Raw genomic sequence first — 25,151 nt, forward strand, 5'->3', positions numbered from 1 at the left:
TAGGATTTTTTTGCGAGAATTTGGATCTATCCTTCCTTCTATTACGTTTAGAGATAGGAAGATTTATCTAAAATTTAATTCAGTTAAGGAAAGCAATCTAGAAAAATAACGTTGATGCTATTTTGAGTGGAAACGATCAGACGCATTCGATACTACCAAGTGAAGAATTAAAGCACTGAAATACGCAGTTACTACGAATGTTTGCGTTTAGTGGTCATGTAGTCAGTGCAACAACATGGAAAAGGTTTTCAACTGAAACTTGTCTCATTATACTGTAATTTATTCTAATTCATAGAAAATCTCCGACGAAACTATCGCTGGAATTTAAAATTCACAACAAATCATTTTAAAACGTATCTTGAAATATTTTGGCCTTTTTAAAACTAACATTAGTCGCATGTTTTATCTCAATTTCATACAGTGGTATGTTGGTAAATTTTTAACATTCGGCTCGTTTCAGACCCGTACGGAGAAAGTGAATGGGTATATAATTCCCAGAGATCCTTTTTTAAAATATTTTTTTACATATTTTCCTATACATTAAAAAATGTTTTGAAATTTGTTGTTATAATAAAAGTTTGTTTTATAAAAACAAATTTTTATAATCAATCGATATAGACACGATTTTACAAAAAGTATAACGTCTTCATCTTGTAATTCTTTTCTTAGTAAATTGCATGACATAAATTCAGATATATGTTAAACAGTTTTTTTACATATTACATTTATTAAAATAAAACTTTCAGCTTCTGCGCTACTAATTTCTATGAAATTATTTTTCTAGCTTTTCCTTTATTTCAGGAACTGATGCAATTGTTTTTCTCTATGTTACCATATACAAAATCTCTGGAATTATTTGTATTTATTTTGAATTTCACAGCTTTATTTAATTTTCTTTCACAGTGAAGTTAATTCTTCTTACGGCCAAGTGGATTCATCTTTTTAATCACCAGTCTGTAAACAAAGTTGGCAACGCTTAATTCAAAGTAAATAATGAAACATGTAAATACATTATTAACTTTAATAATCTTTTATAATAAAAATAAAATATAGCAAAAAATAATTATTCTAAATATGAACAGACTTGAATACTCGTTATTTTTATTTATTTATTTATTTTTTATTTTTGCCAACAGAGGACGCTTTAGCTCAAATCGCTAGCAAAGTTGAGCATTTTGAATTGGAAAATGTCTTTACGAGAAAAAGCTAGATCTTGTAAAACTCTCGTTTGTTTATTGCAAGCGCTCACAGGAAAAATAACGACAGTAGAACTACGTAATGAATGTGCCATTACGGGAAGAATTGATAGCGTGGATGGGTAAGAATGATATAAAAATATAAAATTCAAAACTTAAGATTTTATAAAAACAAACTAAAAAATTAAAATCTTAATTGGCATTTAAAATTATACTTAAAGTAGTATACTTTAGTAAGCGAATTTTAAACAATCAACTACAGAGCAAGCGTGCCTATTGCATATGCGTAAACAGTTGTCACCAGTGGTGATATTCGAAATAGTTAACAAAGGGTTCGCTAGCAGAAAATTTTTCCCTAAGAATCACCGACAAACGAAATAGAAGTTTTGGCTGGAAATAAATACAATACTTTTTCTTGCGATAGATCTAATAATCAGTGGTGTATTTGGAACGTAAGGGGCCCTGGGCAAAGACCAGGTAACAATAATATATTAGTGCTGTCCACCTTTTTTTTTTTTTTTGGCAGAGAAATTTTTCACCCCGAATGGCACTGCTGATAATAGACAGATGTCATCGTCTCTCGAAATACAATATCCTTTTTATTTCACTGTCCATAGCCCAACACGTGTTCCACAGCCATCTTGTGTTATCTCGCGTGCGTGAGATTGTGGGATCTCATGACCTGATCTAGTTTCAAGAACTCTCTTGAATCGATTGCGATTAAACCTCGTTTCGGTCGAGATTGAAACAGTTGAGAGAGATTGCACCAAGACATAGTCCCTGACCTTGCTCACAATCTAGATTAGTGTTTCCCAACCTTTTTTGTGCTATGCCCCAACTAAGCCTTTCTAAAATTCTTAGCCCCCCAACATATACATTGAACTCTTTTGGAAAGTCTCTCGTTGTCGTGTTCGTTGAAGCTTTTTTCTTGCACTTAATTGCCATACTGTTTTATCGTAACCACGATAAAACCCAAACCTTTCATCAGTCTTTTGCACTTTCCAGTCATTGCCAAACGCGACCTGGAACACCACAACTCACGTCTGCCCACCTTGAGGTCTGGGCAAAGAATGTTCTTTCTCCTCTTTCACCGGCCTCAGGGCCTCGTTCATCTCTTTGTTTTCAGTGGTTCCCAGAATTGTTAATCCCACCCCAAGAGAAAAGGGTTATAAAGGAAAGTTCTAGAAGGAAAGGGAAACAAAGAAAATTAAAACTAACTTAAATCAATATTTACAATAAATATGGCGTACAGCGGCTATACGGTTAACTTAAACTCTGGACGAGTTTCGAATTGCCCCCTTGTGGGGCAATTTGATTGTTAAAGGGCCCCATGTTGGGAAACACTGATCTAGATTGAAATGCTCGGTGCGAACGGGGTATAAGGCTCTAGTTTAGTAGTATTACAGAGTATAATATGTGTATTTTAATATATTTTTTAAAAAAACACAAAACCACTGAGAAATGTTCTGTGTGTTTAACAAGGTTCGGAAAACTGAAAATTTTAACAACTGGTTTGGGCGAACCCGTTTGGAAAACTGAAAATTTTAACAACGGGTTCGGCTGAACCTGTGTGAACCCGCTGAATATCACCACTGGTTGTCACCATGTGGTTGCAAATTGCTGAACGATGAAATTGATTGGTTAGAAAGTTTACTATTGATGATTGGTTTAACAATTAAACATTCGTAAAAAAACACTCGAATTAAATTAGACAGGTTCAACTATATAAGTGTAATAATAATCATAATTCATAGTTGCATATAATTACTGATCCATGTAAAATTAACCATAATTTTACAGTCCACAAAGAGAAAAAGATTGAGAAATACTGCTTTAGATGGCCCCATAACCAGTAACCATAAGGACTTTGTGGAACCAGATAATTGCTGGCAATTATGTGACCGACACAAAGACCATTAGTGATTATGGAAAGTCCATTTTTTCCAATAATAATAATATCAAATGTTTCACTATGTAATGTTGTTACAGACTTATAGACAACAGGTGGAGTTCTCATCTTGTTAGGTGATATGAACAATTATTACCCTTGCTTTAAGTTCTGGGGTGAGTTCAATAAACAAGCAGCTATGTAAGCAAACCAATGATGTAGTTTGTTTCATATGAAATGAATTATGATAGCTGCTTATTTGTAATATGCATAACTTTTGAAAAATTTTGTGCTATCTGTCTTTCTCTTGTTACTTTTAAGCATTTTTCAAGAAATAAGAGCCAATGAGAAATTGTGACATTAATCCACATCATACTGTCACTTTTTCATGTTGAAATTGCTACTTGTCAAAGGCATGTGAATTTTCAGTGCCCAAATGACAGTTGGGCATGTGAACACAAATTTGAAATATGACGGTAAACATGCCAACCACAATCATTGTCCAGTTTCCAAACTCAACTCTGCTTTTTTGATCATAAAGTAACAATTGTTGGAGACCTTTAATTTTGTAATGCCTTTCTTGTAATTTATAAAACACTTGATTACGTATTTGAAGATATCTTAAAACATATTTTTCATATTTAATTTTAGTAGATGACAATCTACTCAACAGTAACTGATACAATTTGCTTTGTTTTTTCTTTGATTTTAAGTCTTCCAGAGCATTTAGCATCTTTGACACTGTTTTTGCAAAGTTTTTAATAAGAGAAAACAAAACAGCTGAAGAACAAAGCCTAGACTATTTTATTTGATTTTCTGTAGATTTTCTTTTCAACAGATTCAAAGTGCTTCATGTGCATCAGATATATGCTTTATGTGCTGTTTTGATAGTTACAAATAGAAATTTGATTTTTTCCTGAACAGTCATTTTTTTTAGCTAAAACACACCAATGCTTTATTGTTTTTAATGCTAGGCCTAATATGCATGTAGTGTTGTGCAAAAAAAAATTATATAAATTTATATTTCTTTATCATTAGTTTTAAATTTTTAAATATTAAAAATTTTAAGTTATTTTATGACCACCCTATACTTTTTATTATTTTTTAATTTAAGTAAAATAGAAAATAATAGCATTAAGTTATCAAATTATATATTTGTTGTTTCTACATGACAATGTAAGAACATTTATAATTAATAACATTTAATATCTTGTTTTTATTTAAAATTTGATATTGTATAATTTTGATAATGTACAATTCTGTGAATACCAGATTTGTTTGTTGAATGGGTCACAGATGAACATAACTCACAATCAGTTATTATAGTCAATTATCTTTTTTTCTTAATCTTTTCCCTATGCTAAATAGTATATCTGTTGGGTTGTTTGGAAAGGAGTAATTTCGTTTTTTTTCACAAAAAAAAATTTTCTTATAATATATAAATATTTTATTGAATTATATATTGACCAATTTGTTGATTAAATCAAATTTTTGATCATACAAATAAATTTGGGTCAGTACAAAATAGTCCTTTTTAATAATCCAATTAGAGACAGGTGGTTAACAACTTAAAACAGACAAAATGACATTAAAAAATTGGTACAAATACAATTGACGCCGACCTTTTCTTGGAGGATCCGACATCAGTGACACAGTACAGTAAGACCTTGCTTAACGCTGTTTCTGTATTATGCAGTAGTATTGAAATTTCCCGAGATTGCGCACAGTGTTGGGATCAAGGCGTAATATCAAATTTTAAAGCTTATTATCTGCAGCGGACATTCCGACAACTGATTGATAAAACAGATGGAGCAGATAAACAATCCATTAGAGATTTTTGGAAAACTAGAATATCAAGGATGCTGTAGACAACATCAATCTTTCCTGGAATGAGGTGACTGAGAAATGTTTAAAGGGGATGGAAGAATGTATGGCTGGAGCTAAGCAAGGATGTTGACACACGAGAATCCATTGTTGATGTCGACGAAATTGTCAAGCTAGCTAATGAAACAGGGTTGGATAATATAAATGCGCAGGATATTGAAGAATTATTTCAAGTTAAAACTGGAGAAAGTTTTTCCAACGATGATCTAAAAGAATTAGTAGAACAACAGATGCATGAAGATGACGAAATTAGCGTTTCTGAAGATGAGGAACAAAAGGAACTTTCAACGGATTTTCTAAAAAAAGTTTAGCCACTATAACGGAAATTATGGATCAGTTTATACAAAATGATTTCAATTTTGATAAAGTTCAAAGGCAAGATGAAGTGTCATGGATGCAATGTCTTGCTGTTGACAACTGCTTGCTGAACGAAACAGGAAAAGGCAAATGACGCTAGATGACTTCTTCACAAAGAAACAAAAGATGTCAAATGAGGAAGAACCTTCCTCATCACAAACATAACTTCTTTACTCAAACATTTTTTTTATTTTCATGAATGTTTTATGAATAAATTTCGATATTAGCAATAAATAAGTCTATAATTAATGTAAAAAAAGGTATTTAACAATAAATGTTACAAAATAGAACAAAAAAAAAAACTGATAAATTTTCTTATTCTCTGTTTTGTTTCACATATCCCCCTTATTTATATGTTAAGATGACCCTGTTTAATGCTGTTTTGTTTAGCGCTCTGTCATGTAGGAATGCATCCCCCATGTTAAGCGGGGTTTTACTGTATTAAAATTCTTCATAATATCACTCAGGCACAAATCAGTTGTATTTGTATCCATCTGCAGACCTCTGGTGGAAGACTAGGAGAGCTTCATAATTTGTAAGGATCTATATCTATAAGGATTATTTTGTACTGACCCAAATTTATTTGTATGGTCAAAAATTTGATTTAATCAACAAATTTATAAATTTATCCTTGGAACTTTGCTACACATATATATTGACCATTTTGGACCAATACCTTTTGCCATCTTTCTGGTAATAGCATGAGTACATGTTCATAAAAGTTCTGATCTTTGCTTACAAAAAACTGATCCAAGTGATTTTTGACATCCTCATTTGAAGTAAATGTTTTACTATTTAAAAAATTTTGTAAAGAACGGAACAAATAATAATCCAAGGTGCCAGATGTGGTGAATATGATGGATGTGGTAGCATATCCCAGCCAAGCTATAACAGCTTCTGACAAGTTACTAAACTGGTGTGAGGTTTGGCATTATTATGGTAAAACACTATACCTTTCCTGTTGATCAATTCTGGCCTTTTCTGTTTGATGGTATCACTCAATTTGTCCAGTTGATGGCAGTACACTTCCGAATCAATTGTGGAATTGTCTGGTAAAAGCTCAAAAAAATGTTTTCTTAAAATCCCACCAAACAGAGAGCATCACGTTTTTTTTTTTTTATAATGAATATCAGCTTTTGAAGTGCTTTGAGCTGGCTCATCTCTTCTACTCCATGATCACTTGAATTTGACATTGTTATAAAAAATCCATTTTTCATTGCCAGTTATGATTTTCTTCATCGAAAATGGATCATTTTCTTGATGTTTGAGAAGCAGATCATAGATGTCAATGCGATGGAGCAAATCTCTTTGTTTAAGAACATGTGGAATCCATATATCGAGCTATGAAATGAAGCCAAGTCATTTCAAGTGATCATAAGTGGTTGAATTTGACAAATTTAATCTCTTAGCGATTTCTCATGTTGTTATTTGGCAGTTTGCTTCAATCAATACTTTTATTTTGTCTTCCTCAACTTCAGCTTGCCTTCCAGAACATGGTTCAATATCAAAATTGCTGGAACTAAATTTTGTGAACCAGTTTTGGCATTGTCGTTCTGTCAACACATCTTCTGCATACATGTCACACAATTTTTTCTTGTTTGAATGGCATTGTTGCCTTTTGGTAATAAAAAAGCACAATATGTCGAAAATGCTGCTTTTGATTTTCCATATTTGATGGGACACCAAGATAAAGAATTGCAAAGAATCAAAAAAAAATTTACAAGTAAGTCTTGAAATGTCAGCTGTCAAAATATATAATGATAATACGATTTAGAATGAAATTGGTGGGTAAAAATACAACTAATCCCTCTGGTGGTAAAAGAATGAAATTACTTTCCAAAGTACTCAATAGTTTCATGTTTAATGATGTCAATTTGCTCTTCCATTTTTATTTAATGAAAAGAGGCTGATAGCTTCTTTTTGTTAGAAAATGAGCTGACTAAAATATAATATCAAAAAAGAACTGTAAGTTTACAGTAATATTATATTGAAGAAACTTATTACCCATGTTGATTTCAGACTAAAAATCCATTTACAAAGTCTCTAAAAATGAATGCAGTTACATGAGATCTATTGCTAAAGACATTAATTACTTCACTCCAGATTTTATATTAGACTCAGTAACTTGACTAAAATTTTACACCATTAGTAGGTTTTATGCTTTTGCTAATAATAGTAATGCATATTATCAAACTTCAACTTCATGTTATGCTTACTCAAGAATATCTATAATACTTGTAACCATGGACATCTGCAGATAATTTCCAGGGGAGAAAAGCTTAGAGACAAATAATTACATTAATAAAGTTTTATTTAATTACTTAGTTTTTTGTGATTTTTCACAAGTAGATTATAGAATATAGTATTGCACCAATACAAAAAGACAGTGTGTCCTTTGATCGAGGGTAGGTGTAAAAGTGATTGAGGTATGTAACTTTACACAATAAGGCTACATACTTCAATCACTTACGATTATAATTTGTGGAATTTTTACTCAATCTCAGGGAGGGGCAAGTGCCCATTTGCCTTTCTCTGCAGATGCCCATACTTGTTGATACGCACAAAATTCCAAGCTCCTTTATTATAATTGTGTTTTTCATGTAACCCAGCAAGAAAAAGTGTAAAGAAATAAAGTCAGGACTTCTTGGAAGCTGACAGATGGATCCATTTTGTTTGATTCACCATCCAGAAAATCTAACATGTCTTGCATAACGTGCACACAAGATCTGATGGTTAAGTACAAACTGTATGGAGAACATAATTTTAAAATAGACTGAACCTATCTAAAGGCCTTAAAAAGTGGAAAATAATTGCAGAACAATGATTTTCTCTATAAAATAGTATTATAAACTGAAAACTTGTAACATGGAAATGGAAACTATTTTGGATACCAATTTATAATATAGTCCAAATAATGTTTTTGTGTAATATCAGCAAAATCTTAAGTTAAATCATATTTAAAATATGTTTTAAAATGTGCTGGGTTTTTTCATCTGCACTAAATACATATTTTGATGATTTCAGCATGTCTTTAAAACATAAAACACTTACACTGAAGAAGAAATGGTTCTAAGTATGAATTATAACTTTTGTTAAAGCTCTTCTACCTTCATATGAACAAATCCCTCTATTGGGTTGTTCAGAAAGTAATTTCGTTTTTTTATTACTAGAGGAATTAGATGTATTTTTACCAGCCAATTTTATTTTAAACCACATTTCCATTATATACTTCAACAGCTGACATTTTAAGGCTTATTTGTAAAAAGTTTTGTTTGATTCTGTACAATTGTTTTTTTTTCAGTGACCCATCAAATATGGAAAATCGAAAGCATCATTTTTGGCATATTTTGCTTTTTTATAACTAAAAAATCAAAATGCTGTTCAAACAAGAAAAAAATTGTGGTACATGTTTGGAGAAGATGTGTTGAGAGAAAGACAGTGCCAAAACTGGTTTACAAAATTGCATTCTGGCAATTTTAATATCGAAGATACACCATATTCTGGATGGCCATTTGAAGCCAATGAAAACAAAATAAAGGTACTGATTGAAGCAGTCTGCCATATAACAAGTGAAATCACTAAGAGATTAAATCTGTTAAATTGAACCATTTATTATTACTTAAAACGAATTGGTTTCGTTTCAAAGTTCGATATATGGGTTCCACATGTTATTAACGAGAGATGCTCTCTATGGTTGGATTTTAAAGAAATTTTTTTTGAGCTTTTACCAGACAATTTAACAATTGATTCGAAAGTGTACTGCCATCGAGTAAACAAATTGAGTAATATCATCAAACAGAAAAGGCCAGAATTGATCAACAAACAAAGTGTAGTGTTTTACCATTATAATGTCAAATTTCACACAAGTTTGGTAACTCGTCAGAAACTGTTATAGCTTAGATGGGATGTGTTATCACACCGACCTATATTCGCCAGATCGGGCACACTCAGATTATTACTTGTTCCAGTCTATACAAATTTTTTTTTAACTGTAAGACATTTATTTGAAATGACAATGTCAAAAATCACTTGGATCAGTTTTTTGTAAACAACGATCAAAATTTTTATGAATGTGAAATCGTGCTACTACCAGAAACAATGACAACAAGTATTTGACCAAAATGATCAATATATTATTCAATAAAATATTTATTTATTATAAGAATATTGCATTTATTTTTCTATGGAAAAAACAAAATTACTTTTGAACAACCCAATATAAATTGGGAAAACCTACAAAAATGGAAAATTTTGGCCTGTACAATCATGTTTTATTTTAGAAAGTTTTATTGTATTACATAAATAAGTAGTGGAGATTATCTGCTAATCTGATTAATATATCAAAAATACAAACAGATGAGTCTAGACCAGTGTTTCCCAACGTGGGGCCCACGCCCCATAGAGGGGCAATTTGATTGTTAAGGTGGGTAATTCGAAAATGGACTCATCCAGAGTTAAGTTAACCGTATAGCCGCTGTATGCCATATTAATTGTAAATATTGATTTAAGTTAGTTTTAATTTTATTTGTTCTTTATTTCCCTTTCCTTGTAGAACTTCCCTTTATAACCTTTTTCCCTTGGGGTGGGATTAACAATTCTGAGAACCACTGAAAACAAAGAGATGAACAAGGCCCTGAGGCTGGTGAAAGAGGAGAAAGGACATTCTTTGCCCAGACCTCAAGGTGGGCAGACGTGAGTTGTGGTGTTCCAGGTCACGTTTGGCAATGACTGGAAAGTGCAAAAGACTTTGATGAAAGGTTTGGGTTTTATCATGGTTACAATAAAACAGTGTGACAATTAAGTGCAAGAAAAACTTCAACGAACACTACAACGAGAGACCTTCCAAAATAGTTCAATGTATATGTTGGGGGGCATAAGAATTTTAGAAAGGCTTAGGTGGGGCATAGCACTAAAAAGGTTGGGAAACACTGGTCTAGACCAATTTCAAACTTAAAAAAATTAACCTGGTATTAATTTGTATTGTAAATAGTAGTGATAACAATTTACATCATGCAAGAATGGTTCAAGGTTGACCTGCACATTATGGTGTAATTTCTGTTGCATTGCTTGATTATGATGTAAACTTACTGTTATGTAGGTACTACTTTTCTCTCCCTGCCAAGAACAAGTGGCTCCCTTTTAGGATATATGCATAGTTGAGCAACAAGATGGCAGAAGGTATTTCTCTAATTATGGAATAGCAATGTATAACAAAATTTCTTGTGAAGGAGAATGTAAAATTGGCTGAAATTTGACACAGATTGTAAGCTCAGTATGATCAACAAATATCAAAGAGAGATTGCTAAAATTGTTGCACTAATCATACAAAAGTTGAGATCAAATGTCAAACAAAGTCCATGGATACATTTGACCAATTGCTGTGATGAAGTTAACAGCCATGTTGAATGGATTATTTTGGAAAATCAGAGAGAGAGAGAAGATACATGAAATTTCTACCATCTGTATTAGTATTGAAACAATCATTCAGGAACATTTGCTGTTCAGAAAAATGTCTTCATGATTTAGTAGTACCAAAGTGTTGACTTTTAATCAAAGGTAGTATCTGTTAATGTCTGGAGGAAAAATTTGTAGTGCTTTGAACAAGAGGAGACCTATTTTTGCAGTAATAGTGATCTATGGTGAAATGTTGATTCATTATTTCCCTTCTGAAAGCAAAATGGTGATGCCACAAAATTTCTTTAATAACCAAGAAATTCAAGGCATTACTTTCTACAGAGAAGATAATAGCAGGCATTTTTGTTGACTGAAGGGGGTTATTACTGTGAATTTTCTGGCACAGTGGGCAACAATCAATGGCGACATTATTTTGCACTTCTGAAAGACATGCTTCAGTGCAATCTGAAAAAAGTAATAGGAAAATTTTTGAAATTGTCATCTTGATGCAGTTATGAGCTGGGAAGTTCTTAAATCATTTCCCTTACCATCAAGTTAGCTTGAGGGTTTTTCATCTGTTTTTATCATTAAAAGAGTACCTTAAAAAGCAAACTGCACCAAATAAAGCCCTGGAATTGTGTCCTGAGTTGGGTACAATTACAAGAAAATACATTTTTAAATTCTAGCATTAATTGTTAATGTTTTCAGCTACATGGAAGCCATCATCAGATTTGAATATAGAACATTGTTACAAATGTTATAAATTAAATTCAAATAAAGTACTTATTGTATTTTATTAGGTTAATGAATGTAAACAATAACAAGGGGAACTTCTATAGTGCTGAAATTTAAACCCTTCAAACATTTGTCTTAATGCTATTGTTTGGTTATGTATCTATATTATATTGCGTTTTGGGATGTTTGATATATTTATACCTTTCTAGGTCAATGGAGAATATCTCAAAAGGGCTACATAATTTAGATGTTGTACCTCATACTTTTCCATAAAATAAAAACTGCAGGAAATTCTAGCAACAAATGCAGTTTTAAGAATTTAAAACCAATCTTAAAAAATGTTCAATTCAGACTTTCAACAAACATCATAATACAAAAATTTTCTTTTTTAAATTGGAGTTGCTATTAACATTGTTAATTGTTTTATTCATCAAGATCATAATGTGCATCAGATATATATATATTTTTAATAGAATTATAAAGAAATTAAGCAAAACAGTTGTTATTTAATCAATTCTGTTTAGTTTTTTCTGACTTGAAAGTGAACAATGCTTAATACTTTAGTGACAAAACAAAATTTAGAATGAACACTAATTGTAGAATCATTCGTATGAGAAATTAGTATTATATAATTTTATATTAAATAATAGTATTGAGTTGATGCAAAAGTTTCTGGAATTTTCTAGACCTCTGTAGAATATTTGAAATTCTTCTCCAACAGATGGCATCTAGAAGTTTCTTGTGGGAATATAAATGAAAGGTGTTGAGGTGCCCGATCATAAGTAAGAAGATATTCTGTGGGTAATACCAACATTTTAAATATGCCAAGTTTGCTAATGCTTTCTCATGATCAAATTCACACATGTGGTTTACAATTGTCTATTTTGTATAAAAAATAACTGAATCTTATTGCAGTATGTTGCAATCATTTGGCAAGAATATTGTCTCCAAGTCTATAGTCTACAATTGTTTCAGTAAATTTAAGGCTGGGCAATATAAAGTTGAAGATAAGCCATGCTCAGGAAGACCTTCCATCCTATTGGATAACAAGCTACGTCAGTGGTGGAAGCAAAACCCATGCCTGGCCATGCAAAAAATGAGCAGGACACTTGGTTATGACCAATCTGCTGTAGTTTATCATTTGTCTATCATTAGAAAGGTCTGCAAGATCAACATTTGAGTTCCTCACAGTTTGAATGCAAGACCATTTTTTGTAGAAGGTCTAGGGGTTGTTTTATGCTGTAAAAAATGGCTAACATGAACCCGCAAGAAATTAAATATATGACCGTATTAGACTTCAAGGCTCTGTATCCCTCTGTCAAGCTGGAACCATGCTTCTGTCATCTAAGGGACTTCCTGTTAACCGTGATCAAGTCCCCAGAAAAGAAGAGAAAACAAATACTAGAGATGGCGCACCTAACCACTTTCTCATCCATCTTTAGCTTTAATGGCATCACTTACACGCAACAGAAGGGTGTAGCCATGGGTAGCCCCCTGGCAGGTACTTTATGCGAGATGGTCCTAAGAACTCTGGAGAATGCACTCCTGCCAAAATATTCAACGCAAATCCTAACATATGCAAGGTACGTTGATGATGTGGTTGTTTTCTGGAATGTCAAACCCAACTTACACCAATTCATAACGGACATCAATGATAACAAATTCGGCCTCGAGATCGAACTCGAGCAAGAAAACGATAAGCATATACACTTTCTAGATTTATCCATACAGCTCGACAGCCAAGGAGCTTTCCGTACTAAGGTATACAGAAAGCCTACTTACAACCCAATCTTTATCCCATGGAACTCGCACGACCCGCCGGCGTACAAACTCGCAGCATTCCGAGCGCTCGCTGCACGAGCACACACACACTGCAGTAGTACCCAAGACAAAAACGAAGAGATAAACTACATCATCAAGCTAGCTCAGAAGAACGGGATCAGTCCTAAAGCTTTCACTAGCAAGAGTACGACACGCAATAAGGAGCGAAACCTCCTAAATACAGAGGAGTTTACATTGATGGAATACAGGGCGGAACTGGGCAGCATCTATAGGCGTATAGGAACCGCCACTAACAAAAGAATAATATATAAACGGAATCCCACTATATACCAGCTGCTAAGAGCGGATAAAGACGCCATGGACACTAACTCCCTTCCGGGGGTTTACAGGATCCCTATTACGGACACACGGAGGCAAAATAAGCTATTTTACATCGGAGCCACCAGAAGATCACTCAAGGAAAGGCTGGCGGAACATCAGAGAAATATAAGAAGCGAACAACCATGCACAGCGTTGGCGACTTACGTCCTGGCAGATCCCCAAGAAGTCCAAGCTGAATGGGCACAAGCAAGATTAGTACAAGCAGTTCGCAACATAAAGCACCTCCGGTATACAGAAGCTTGGCATATCTGCAAAGCAAGCCAGAAAGGACAATCTATCAACTTCAGAGAGGCTAGTAAAATATCTGCAGCCTGGTGCTCAGGCGACATGTAAATGTCAGAAACTGTAGTTATTGTCTCTGCACAGCTCCTCTCCTTCCCGATGTTTTGTGCGCCGTTCGGCTTGCACCATAGTTTATGTTTGTACTTTACTTTTAATGTCTCCAAGGAGCATATTATTTTTCATTGTCTGTTATTTATCTTTATTTTTATTTTTATCTTATTCTCATGTAATGTGTTATTTAATACGCATCGATGTAGAGATGGCGCATGCAATTCTCTTTAGAATATTTTTAAAAACGTTCCAAAGTTTGTTCGCTTTTGCAAATTTTTGATGTGTTCAATTTTTTCTTTTTCTTTTTTGGATATTTTCCTGAAGAAGGTCATTTAACACGACCGAAAACGTTCGTACCGAATAAACACGGCTGCATTTTATAAGGTGGCATATGTGTAGTGTTTTAATACGATATGCAGTCTACGACGAGTTACTCAAAACAATGATAAGAAAGACATTAGGACTGCTTATATATGAGCAGATCCTCCAGAAAAGATGTAATAAAATGACTGTGGCAGATTTCTTGAGAATTGTGTATGAATGAGTCCTACTATCAGAATATTTATCAGACACTGCAGAGAAACAATTCCACAGCATCTGAATGCAGCAATGGTAGACTGCTAACAACAATTACCACGGATGATTTGAATTTTGTGTTGCCTTGTCATGAAATACTGACCTGGTACATTTGTGTTGCCAGCAGAATTGTGGAGTGGACATGCAGAATGTCCTCTATCTTGAACTGCTAGCAGCAGGCTTTATAATATGAGGTATGGCTCATATAAGAATAAGCTGAAACCCATGTTAACATCAGTTTGGTGTAGGAAGTAGCTTGCCTGAGCCAGGGACTACCTGTCTGGACAGAAGAGGGTGATTTGATCTGATGAATTCACAACCACTATCAGGCAGTTTTGTGCCAGCATTACTTTTTTTTTTTTTTGCCTTCTGTAGCTTGCTTATAACTGCATGGGGATGCAAACTTCTAACAAGTCAAGTTCTGGAATGGGTCCTAAGTTCATCCTGTCTGAACTTAATCAAGAACCTGTGACATGTCTTCAAGAAAGATGTCTGAAAACATAAGTCCTGAACAAAAGACCTGCTGAAGATGGTATTTCAATAAGTGTGGATCAACACTCCAAAAATCTTTGTTGTGCCTTTGTCCAACACTCTGCTGGAGCTACAACGTATAGAAGATATAGCAGTTGAACACAGCTACAGAAGAAACATGGTACGTAGTTTAGCCTGCGCCTACACCACTCAACTTGCCGCACACAGCATTTCCAACACCCAGTCTACTATTCCACTGTTTCAAATTCAGCCCTCCCTGTGGTGGCTGGAAAGCTCCCCATTCTCCAATTTCTCCAATTTAATAGCATATTTTTCTGTGTATCTAGGGGCGGAATGTTGATATTAGTGGAACCATCTTTAATGCCACCATGTTTGAATTAGACAGGCCTGTATCTACATTCCCACATCCTGTTTTAAGGAAGGGACTCTCCTTGTGTTACCTCTACAGAGATTGAAGCTTTTACAGATGGATTCAAATCAACGGATGGCACGGCAAGTGCCTTTGTGATCTTTCAGGCTGGTGAAGAGGTTTACAATGATTCCTTTGCTCTATACCCAGAATGCTCTGTCTTCCAAGTTGAGATGTTTGCTGTATTGATGGCAATCAACTGGTGCAACACTAACTTTGTGAACAAATTGATAAACATCTTCACAGACAGTGCTGTGACTGTTACTGTTTTGGGAAATAAAGATAATACTCACCCTGTTGCAAACAACATCTTTGCTGCAGCTTCTATGTCTTTTAACAAGTATGCCATCAATTAGATCAAAGGACACAGCGGCATTTTGGGTAATAAACGGGCTGATTTTCCAGCACAAAACATAACACCTAATCCTGATACTCCTCCTGCCTATAATCTCATTCCTAAGTCAAGACTTAAATACCTTATATGAGACAATGCCTTGGAGACCTGGCAAATGGATTGGGATGAGATCCCAGAACAACACATAACAAGAGGTCAAGGAATGTGTTCACAGCAAATGGATTCAACCCACAGCTCTGTGGGGTGTGGGACAGTGTCATGCGCTATTTATACAACTGTCCTATGCTGGATGACATCAGGCATCAGTGCATGTAGCATGTCAATATGAACAATACAGACTGGCCAGTAAAGCCTGATTTTTTTCTTACAAAGCAACAGCAACTTTAACTTGTTAAAAAAATTTGTTTCACTCTACTCTATTAGATGTGGGATCTGTTGAACTGCTCTCTTGTGATCTGATTCACTCTAGCCTTGAAGCCAATGTATATATACACCTTGCTCTGCTATTACAGCATTTAGACTTTGATGTACAATAATGTTACTTTAGTTATAGTGTACTTTTATTTTTATTCTTTTATTTTTTTAATCATTTCCATTTATTTTAATTCATTTTACTTTCTTTTTTCTCTGCCATTATATTATTGTATCCTTTGTATGACTAACAGCATGTATTTTTCTGTACTTCTGCCTGGCTGTGCTCAGTGGTGCCAGACAATAAATATTATTTTGACTGACTGACTGACCCAGTCTACTTCTAATAGAGGCCAACAATGCATCACAGGCTCCAGGAGCACTGTAGTTCAGTTCAATTAACATTTGAACTCCTTATACAAGGATATTGCAGACCAGATTAGTACAGAAATCACATACAGGAGATCAGGTACAATTTACAAGCTGCTATGCAATGCAAAAAATAAAATGGATTACAGCAGCCCCAGGAGTGTACTCTTAGGGATGAAAGATTACAAAGGGACTAAGTATATATCGGCTCAACTGTACATTCAATACGCAAAAGAGTAGATGAACATCAATACAACCTTGCGAACAACAAGCATACCAACCCAGAAGGACATGCGGACCTCCAGAACATCAGATTAATTAGGCAGGCTTTTCAAACAGACCATATTTGTTACCTGGAGGCTTTGGAAATTTAAAGGCAACTGTATTAACTTTAAAGACTGCGAGACAGTGGCACATGCATTGAAGTACCTGTACAGAAATTCGAACGAAGTCAATCAGCTGCGTGAATTGGATATATTCAAAGTTTAAAGTCGAACATCATCTTTCTAACATTCCAATTTGGGAAGTCAGTTTAGTTCATTACCTGAGACAGGTCTTGGTGAAGGTTGTAAACGTTCAGAAGTTATGTTGAAGTTCAATTACTGGTTAAAAAAGACTTTGTTTGTGATTGTTCACATATTTCTATTTTGGTATTACCAAAGATATATTGCACAGTAGCATTAACCTGAATACATCACACAAAAGAACGTGTTATCTCTCTTCACTACTACAATTTTGGGCTTTAAATTGTATGCTTTTGTAGAACTACTTTTGAGGATTTTATTTCATAACATTTTTTTGCAGAATTGTCAAGAATATTCATTTTGACTAGCAAGATACTGGACATTGTTCCAATGTGCTCTAAAATCTATCTTATTTTTACAGATCTGGCTGAAAATCCTCTCTTCTGCATTGCTATGCAGGATCAAGAATACCAACTTTTGTCACTTTCTATAGTTTACAAAATCTGAAGGAATCATTAGGATTATTAGACCATATCTTGTCATAGAGAGATTAAATCACATCTTGTCTAGTTGGGAGCCATCAGTAGAATCTGACCATAGCTGAGTCTGTGTATATGCTTTGAAATCAATAAACTTATTGTGAAACTGGGTCAAGTTGTTCCAGAGACTTGCAAAATTTTTATATTTATCAAAGAAAAATGTAACTTGATTAAAAGAAGCTTCTCTGTCTCCCATTACAAACTTCCATTGTTTGGTGCAAGCACATCATCATGCTTTTGTAGGCACTGCTTAGTAAAAAATAAACTTTGACAATCTCATGTGTTTGTTTCAAAGATAGCCCCTATGTTGCAGATTTATGGCTGCAACTCACAGTTGCAGCCATAAATCTGTCAAGGAGAGACTGCTACATTGACACCATAGAATCATACAGAAAATGGATACATGGTTCATCTTTCTAAAATGGGAAAATAAACTGAGAATTGCAAACACTGACTGAATGAACAGCCCTGTCATTGGATTTTCAAATGCTTTTGACACAAGCATGTGAAGCAAGCAGGTTTGTTAATGGAGCAAAAATATGAATTCAGCTGTTCATATACTTGCAGAACCTGATTTATGCATTTCTCTATGCTGAGCCATCGGATGCTCAGATGTGTCACAATCTTCTTATATTCGATGTCAATAAATTCACAGAATTCTCTGGTTTGTTGGTGAATACTTAAACCAGAAAAATACGTCACTTATGAAGTCTTCTATGTCAAAGTGCATGACCAATCTGAAAATGTACTGAACAAGCTTTGCTCCATTATGCTCAATATGACATGGACACTCATGCACATAAACACTTTGTGTATATGAAAAACCAACTGATGAAGGTGTTGATGAACCTGAAATGTACATATTGGTGTAATAAAGAAATGTCTTAGATTACTTGCAAATTAAATAATTGTGGTTTGGAATAGTAGCAAATTAGTAGCTAGTAAGAATATTACACTTTGTGTTCTGTTATCATTGTTTTGAGGCTATTCCTACACCCAACATTTACTGAGACATTGTCCATGCTTAGTGACACACAATTTGACCAGTCAATGCCATGTTTTTGCTAATTCAGAATTCATTCTCTCAGAAATTGCTGTTGCTATAGCTTGTTCACAGACATGTCATAAAATTTGGATATAACTGTCTAATTATTCATGTCAAAAATTCATACTATCATTGGATTTATCTTCTGTAACTGTTGTTCATTTGTTCCATCAATGTTAACAGAGAAGGGCTCACTTTTCATTGTTGCATCAAGTTCACTAATCAAATGATGACCCAAGCACTTACTGATGCAGAAGACCTTAGTCCTTGCACACTGGAAACATGGTAATGAAGAGTGGACCAGTGCAGTTTGACGTGGATATCAGCATATTGTTCTACTAGGTGACTGACATACAAAACTTTGGGTACATGACAACTGGGTGATTCACAATGGGCAATAGTCAAGTAGGCAACAGAAAATTTTTTTCATGCTTATTAAGCATACAATTTTGCAGATATTTTTTTAAATTTATATTTTCTTGGTAAATATTGGTAAAATATATACAAATACATAAATACGATAAAGATTTATGAGTTATTTTCAACTTAGGAAAAGAAAATGTTTTGGAACAACATACTGTAGCATTGTTAATTACCGTATTTTACGAACTATAAGACGCACCTGAATTTTGGAGGCAATTTTTCGAAGAAAAAAGTGCGTCTTATAGTCCATAAAATACGGTATTACATGTCAGAAGTGGTTAATATAAATCTGTAATTAAAATCAATAACCTTAATAAATATAGAATATTGTAAATAATATATAAACTTAGATATAAATAAACTTGTTGAAATATTTTTGAATTTTGAAAGGATCAGTATAGGATAAATTTTTATTTCTCAATAAGTAAGAAAGAAAAATTAATGTGTTATAATTGCAGATACATGAATATTCATATGAGTGAAGTAATTTTCAATGGACCTTCTGGTGAACAACGGGCATTTTCTTCATTTTTTATTCAAGGTAAACAAATACGATTTGTTCAAATTCCAGATGAAGTTAATATTATACAGGCCATACAAAATCAGTTGAACATAATTAGAAGAGTAAACATAAGCACCTGCAGAGAGACACTACCCCAAAAGAAATTGTTGAGAGAGACTCGAACATTGCGTAATCAAATAATCAAAGAGAAAACTGAAAGAAATAAATCCTTAGTAACTGAAGCTGGAAAAATTTAAAACATTTAATTTGTGAATAAAATAAAATTTTAATACTCCTTTGCTTTTGTGTTGTAAAAGATATTTTATATTATATTCAATATTTATTTATAAATGTATTGATTTGTTGAACTGGAAATAAAACCAGTAATGTTTTTGTTTAGTCTGAGCTTATGCTAGGGCAGCAAAAAGTCTTACTAGAAATTGAAAGTTTAGACTGGAAAGTCAAGCTAATAATAATTTATGGAATCAGTAAGAAATCAATAAATGTTTTGTGAACAACTTTTAAACAAGAATTTTATAATTGTATATAGTTTTTATTTGTATTATTAATAATAAACCATTATTACATAGAAACATCATGCTTATTTATTTGTAAACTAGGACATAGTTTTGAAATATAATGTACCTGGACACCACTTTGCAAATTAAAGGAAATTTTGTAATTTTCTTGTATTTCTGATAAAGTGATTGGTTCCAGAATATGAAGAGCACTTTTATTATAATATATATCATTTCTGAATGCAAATTTTCTGTGCAAATGATTCTTTCATATGCAGTTAACTATCTCATGATGATTACATACCTTAACCTATAATCAGTAGTCAACTTTTGATTCTTATTCTGTACACTAGATTTTTATGCATTTTTGAGTGACTTTATAGTTTCAAATGGATCATAGATATTTGCTTGGAAGTTTAAGGTGGAGAGTGATTGGCAAACTCAACTGGCCAACTGGTTCAATAGTAGTTCATAGCTTTGGCATTAATCTAAGAAACCAAGAATGTTTCCAGAAGAGCTTGAAGTTGTCCCTGGGCTACAACAGCAAAATAAGACTGGTTCTGCACCTAACCACTAAAACAATGCCAGATAATACTCCCTCAAATATGGTCTGAGCTTTGTCCCACTACTGATCAACTGCTTGCCAACCTGTAATGTTGTATACCTTTCACTCCTTGTCTTAAGAGGGGGAGAACTGAAACTGGGCAATAGAACATGTTAACTGGACTGAGAATCAGTTATGCACTACTCTCTATAGATGAATCCAAATTTCCTCTGAAAAGTGGCATTAGAAATATGCTGATTGGGATTGACTCTAGGAGGAGGTTGTATTATGGTTTAGGCAAAAATATCCTTACACAATTGTATGGTTCCAAGGTACAGGAATGCATTCCTCAGTCCCATTGTTAGACATATGTCTATGAAGTAGGCAAAAGTTTTCATTTTACAAGATGATAATGTTTGTCTCTAGAGAGCCAGATTAATCATCTAGTACTTGGAAGAGAATGCGATTACCCATATGGAATGGCTTATTTCTTCACCGGACTTGAATCCAATAGATCATGTATGGGATGTCCTAGGGCAGTGGTTTTGTTTTTGTTTTTTTTTTTTAAACTCTGCCCTGTGGGCACTAAAAGGGCCTCTTTAAGCAAGCCCATTATGGGTTCGGCCAGGTGGTGGGGCCCAACATATCCGGACAGACCACCCCCGAAAAATTCCTGGGGATTTTTCGACCCGTTTGGATTCAAACCCAAGTCCCGCAGAGCGGTAGACTGCCACCTTGACTGCTCGGTCATTTGGCTGCTCCTAGGGCAGTGGTAATGAACCTACGGCATGCATGCCCAAAGTGAAACATTGCGCATTGGGAGAAACCATCTGGCACGTGTCATGATTTCAGTTTATTGCCTGATCATTCTTTTCCAATCAGCCTTTTAATTAGAATAAATGTTAAAACATTTATTCTAATTAAAGCATATTCATTTCATTTCTAAAAACAGTTATTCAAAGTATAATATATAAAAAGTTTTAAAAATAATTACCGGTATGTTCACTGCATGGCACATGGACTCAAAAAGGTTTGCCACCCCTGCCATACAATATTGTATTTCATTTCTCCCTTCCTAATTATTTGATCAAATAATTCACAAAAATAAACTTAAGTCTGTTTTGATTATGTAATGTACAGTATGTGGTTTGTCTCATTCGTCTATCAAGGGGACCTTACGGTCTCGGAAATTCAGTTCGGACGAGACTTCGCAGGTTAGTAGTATACCTCAAGGGTGTCCACCCAGAAAAATTTTAAAGCGCACTAGCCAGAAGATTCCGAAAAAAAAGGGCTCTAAAGTTTTAAGTGCAGCTCATATACTGATCAATTTTACAGCATGGCAACATAGCAAAATGGCTGAGTCTGTAGAGAGCTTTCTTACCACGCTGGTGAGCTGGGTTCAATCCTACTGCTGCCTATTTTTTTTTTTTTTTTTTTTTAAATTGTTTTAAAAATTATACCTTTTAAAATAAAGTTAATAACCTAAAAATATTATTAATTAAATCATAAATAATTCTACTTTATTTATGAAATGACTGTTACAGCTAATTAAAATGTGAATTAAAGATAATATTTTATTTTTAAAAAGTTACATAATTTCAAACGCATTTTTAATGGAGGTAAATTAAAACTTTAATTACCACTATAACAAATTTTCGGGTAGGGTTTTATTTATATAAAAATTTGTCAATTTTTTATTTTACATACAATCACCAGAATGATAATTATCATAAAAACATCGAAAACAATAATTATCATTCTGGTGATTGTATGTAAAATAAAAAATTGACAAATTTTTATATAAATAAAACCCTACCTGAAAATTTGTTATAGTGGTAATTAAAGTTTTAATTTACCTCCATTAAAAATGCGTTTGAAATTATGTAACTTTTTAAAAATAAAATATTATCTTTAATTCACATTTTAATTAGCTGTAACAGTCATTTCATAAATAAAGTAGAATTATTTATGATTTAATTAATAATATTTTTAGGTTATTAACTTTATTTTAAAAGGTATAATTTTTAAAACAATTTAAAAAAAAAAAAAAAAAAAAATAGGCAGCAGTAGGATTGAACCCAGCTCACCAGCGTGGTAAGAAAGCTCTCTACAGACTCAGCCATTTTGCTATGTTGCCATGCTGTAAAATTGATCAGTATATGAGCTGCACTTAAAACTTTAGAGCCTTTTTTTTCGGAATCTTCTGGCTAGTGCGCTTTAAAATTTTTCTGGGTGGACACCCTTGAGGTATACTACTAACCTGCGAAGTCTCGTCCCGAACTGAATTTCCGAGACCGTGGTTTGTCTCATTCGTCTATATCATTTCTGTGTCAAATGAGCAATTTATGTTAAAATAAAAGTTAATTTTTTGCACATTTACTTATAAATTTCCTTTAATTTGCAAGGCAATATATTTCTGAACTTGTTTAGTATACAACTTGTATTTTTGTACTAAAGATTAAATCACAATGCTGCTTTCATATGATCCGGATTGGATGGGTAAATATCCAGACAGGAGACACCCATATGAAACATCCAAGTTTCATCCAGATACCATCCAATTATGTGCTAACACCGATAATTTCCTGTTGAAAGTGAGAAGTTTTATGAGTCCGTTACAATAGAAGTGAATAGGAAAATTCCCATGTGGCTTTTCTAATGTACTGTCTGGTGGAACTGACAAAATAGTGCTCTGAAGCACGCACAGAAGCGAATCGAAAGCATCCAGACACCGACCAGAAAGCATCCAGACATCAAATGTCTCTCTTCCTACGATCCGTATGAAGAGAGACATTTGATTCAGTACTTCGCTAGGTTGCGACACGAACAAATGCCCTTGCCCTGGGCCTGTAATTTAGTAGCACGGATTTATCGTCCAGATGGAGATTTCATTGTGTGGTGAGAAAAATTTCATGCCTTATAATACGTTGCTGTTCATCCGGGTGACATTCGGATTGTTAAATTCGGCGCTACTGCAATCACTGCTGAAGGTGTTTTAACAACGCACACATAGCAGCGCTGCAATTTTAAAATGGCGGATCTCGATGCAGCTGTTAGATTGTTTTGCAGATTTAAAATTAATTCATTTTTGCGATATAAGACTTTGAGAGGTAAAATTAACGATTTAAATTTAATGCAAGCAGCTTCTGCAGTATAAAGCAAATAGTAAAGCATTTTAAATATAAAAGTTTTACCAAATATTTTATTTTACTAATGAATATTTTAAAATAAAATTAGTGCAAACAGAATATCGAATCAAAGTGATCAAAACCTTATATGATGTGATGATAATAGTGTAAGAAATCAAGTTTGCACATTTTTCCCGTGGAGGCAGCCATCTTGTTGCAGCGAGAAAAGCAACTGAAACAAATGCTGCAGATTTACAGGCGGCCTTCGACTTTCGCACATTTTTTAAAATTCAACTTTTTAAATATTTTTGTCGATAATGCAAAAGTTTGCTTCCATGCAGAACGCTCATGCACTACAAAGTGTGGTAGCTCGCTCTACGTTCTGGGATACACATTACTTTTTACAATAGCGGACTTCTCAGAATCCCAATCACTACTGTGTTCTGAGCAAGAAGTCAAAACAGTTTCATTGCATGCGTCAACGTGTGTGTTTTGCCAATTTATTTGTTTATGTTTAAATATTTCGTCCTTGTAAATTGATAATCATGAGTGAGAAACGGAGAAACTGTAATGTTAAACGAACAAAAAGAAATTAAGGATTCATAAACTTCATACGGTCGAGACAAAGATGGAAATAATTAAACGTTCTGAAAACTGTGAATCTCGCTTCATTCGGACGTTCGTATGAGGAAAACAAATTACGATATGTTTAATTTTGAAAAATATGAGAAAAATTAAGGAATAAATATTTTAAACACAGTTTTTGGTGCATATTTTTTACATCCCTCTGCTTTCGAATATTCAACATTTGCACACACTTTCAGGAACCAATTATGTGCGAAAGTCGAGGGCCGTTTGTAACCTCGAACCAATAAAATCGCTGCGCGCAGCGCTTCAAGAAAACGAGTTCAGCAACGCTCTCAACGGCATCGCTTAGCAGTGCTTAGTTTAACAACAGCCCAATGTCCTAGTTTTATCTGCCTGGACAAACACCCAGCCTAACAAGAAGCACTCGTGTGAAAGCAGCCTAACAAGAAGCATTAAAATAAGTAGATTAACAGACATTTATATTTAGTATTGTGTTTAATCCTAAGAAAATCTCAATCCTGAAAAATAATAAATAAATAAAGACATTAGTATGCAAGCAAAAACGAAAAAAGAATAATAAATGTAAAGCAGAATACGAAAACATGTAATCAGAATCACTAATGATACTACACCCATGTAATGAATCCACAGAATTCTCTTTTTCTTTGTTCTGATAAATTTTCCTCGTTCTCTAATAAATTAATATTTCGGGATTCATTTTTTATGTTTGTTTATATAAGATGCTGGCAAACTAGCTAAATATGGATCTAGGTGACAAGAAGTCTGTCCAGCAAATCTGAATTTGTATCTCTTCTTGATGTTTTCTTCGTAAATAGTT

At 33.7% G+C, this 25,151-nt stretch overlaps 1 protein-coding gene across 1 annotated transcript; it reads left to right on the plus strand.

Moving 5' to 3' along the window:
• Positions 1-1,146: 1,146 nt before the first annotated feature.
• Positions 1,147-19,834, plus strand: LOC136974813 (U7 snRNA-associated Sm-like protein LSm10). Its single transcript, XM_067269762.1, has 2 exons — positions 1,147-1,318; positions 19,492-19,834. Exons 1-2 carry the CDS (start codon positions 1,188-1,190, stop codon positions 19,790-19,792), a joined length of 432 nt encoding a protein of 143 aa, XP_067125863.1. The 5' UTR covers positions 1,147-1,187; the 3' UTR covers positions 19,793-19,834.
• The last annotated feature ends 5,317 nt before the right edge of the window (positions 19,835-25,151 follow it).

The sequence above is a fragment of the Centruroides vittatus genome, unplaced genomic scaffold (assembly GCF_030686945.1).
Source record: "Centruroides vittatus isolate TY-2023 unplaced genomic scaffold, ASM3068694v2 contig_357, whole genome shotgun sequence".
Taxonomy (NCBI): Eukaryota; Metazoa; Arthropoda; class Arachnida; order Scorpiones; family Buthidae; genus Centruroides; species Centruroides vittatus.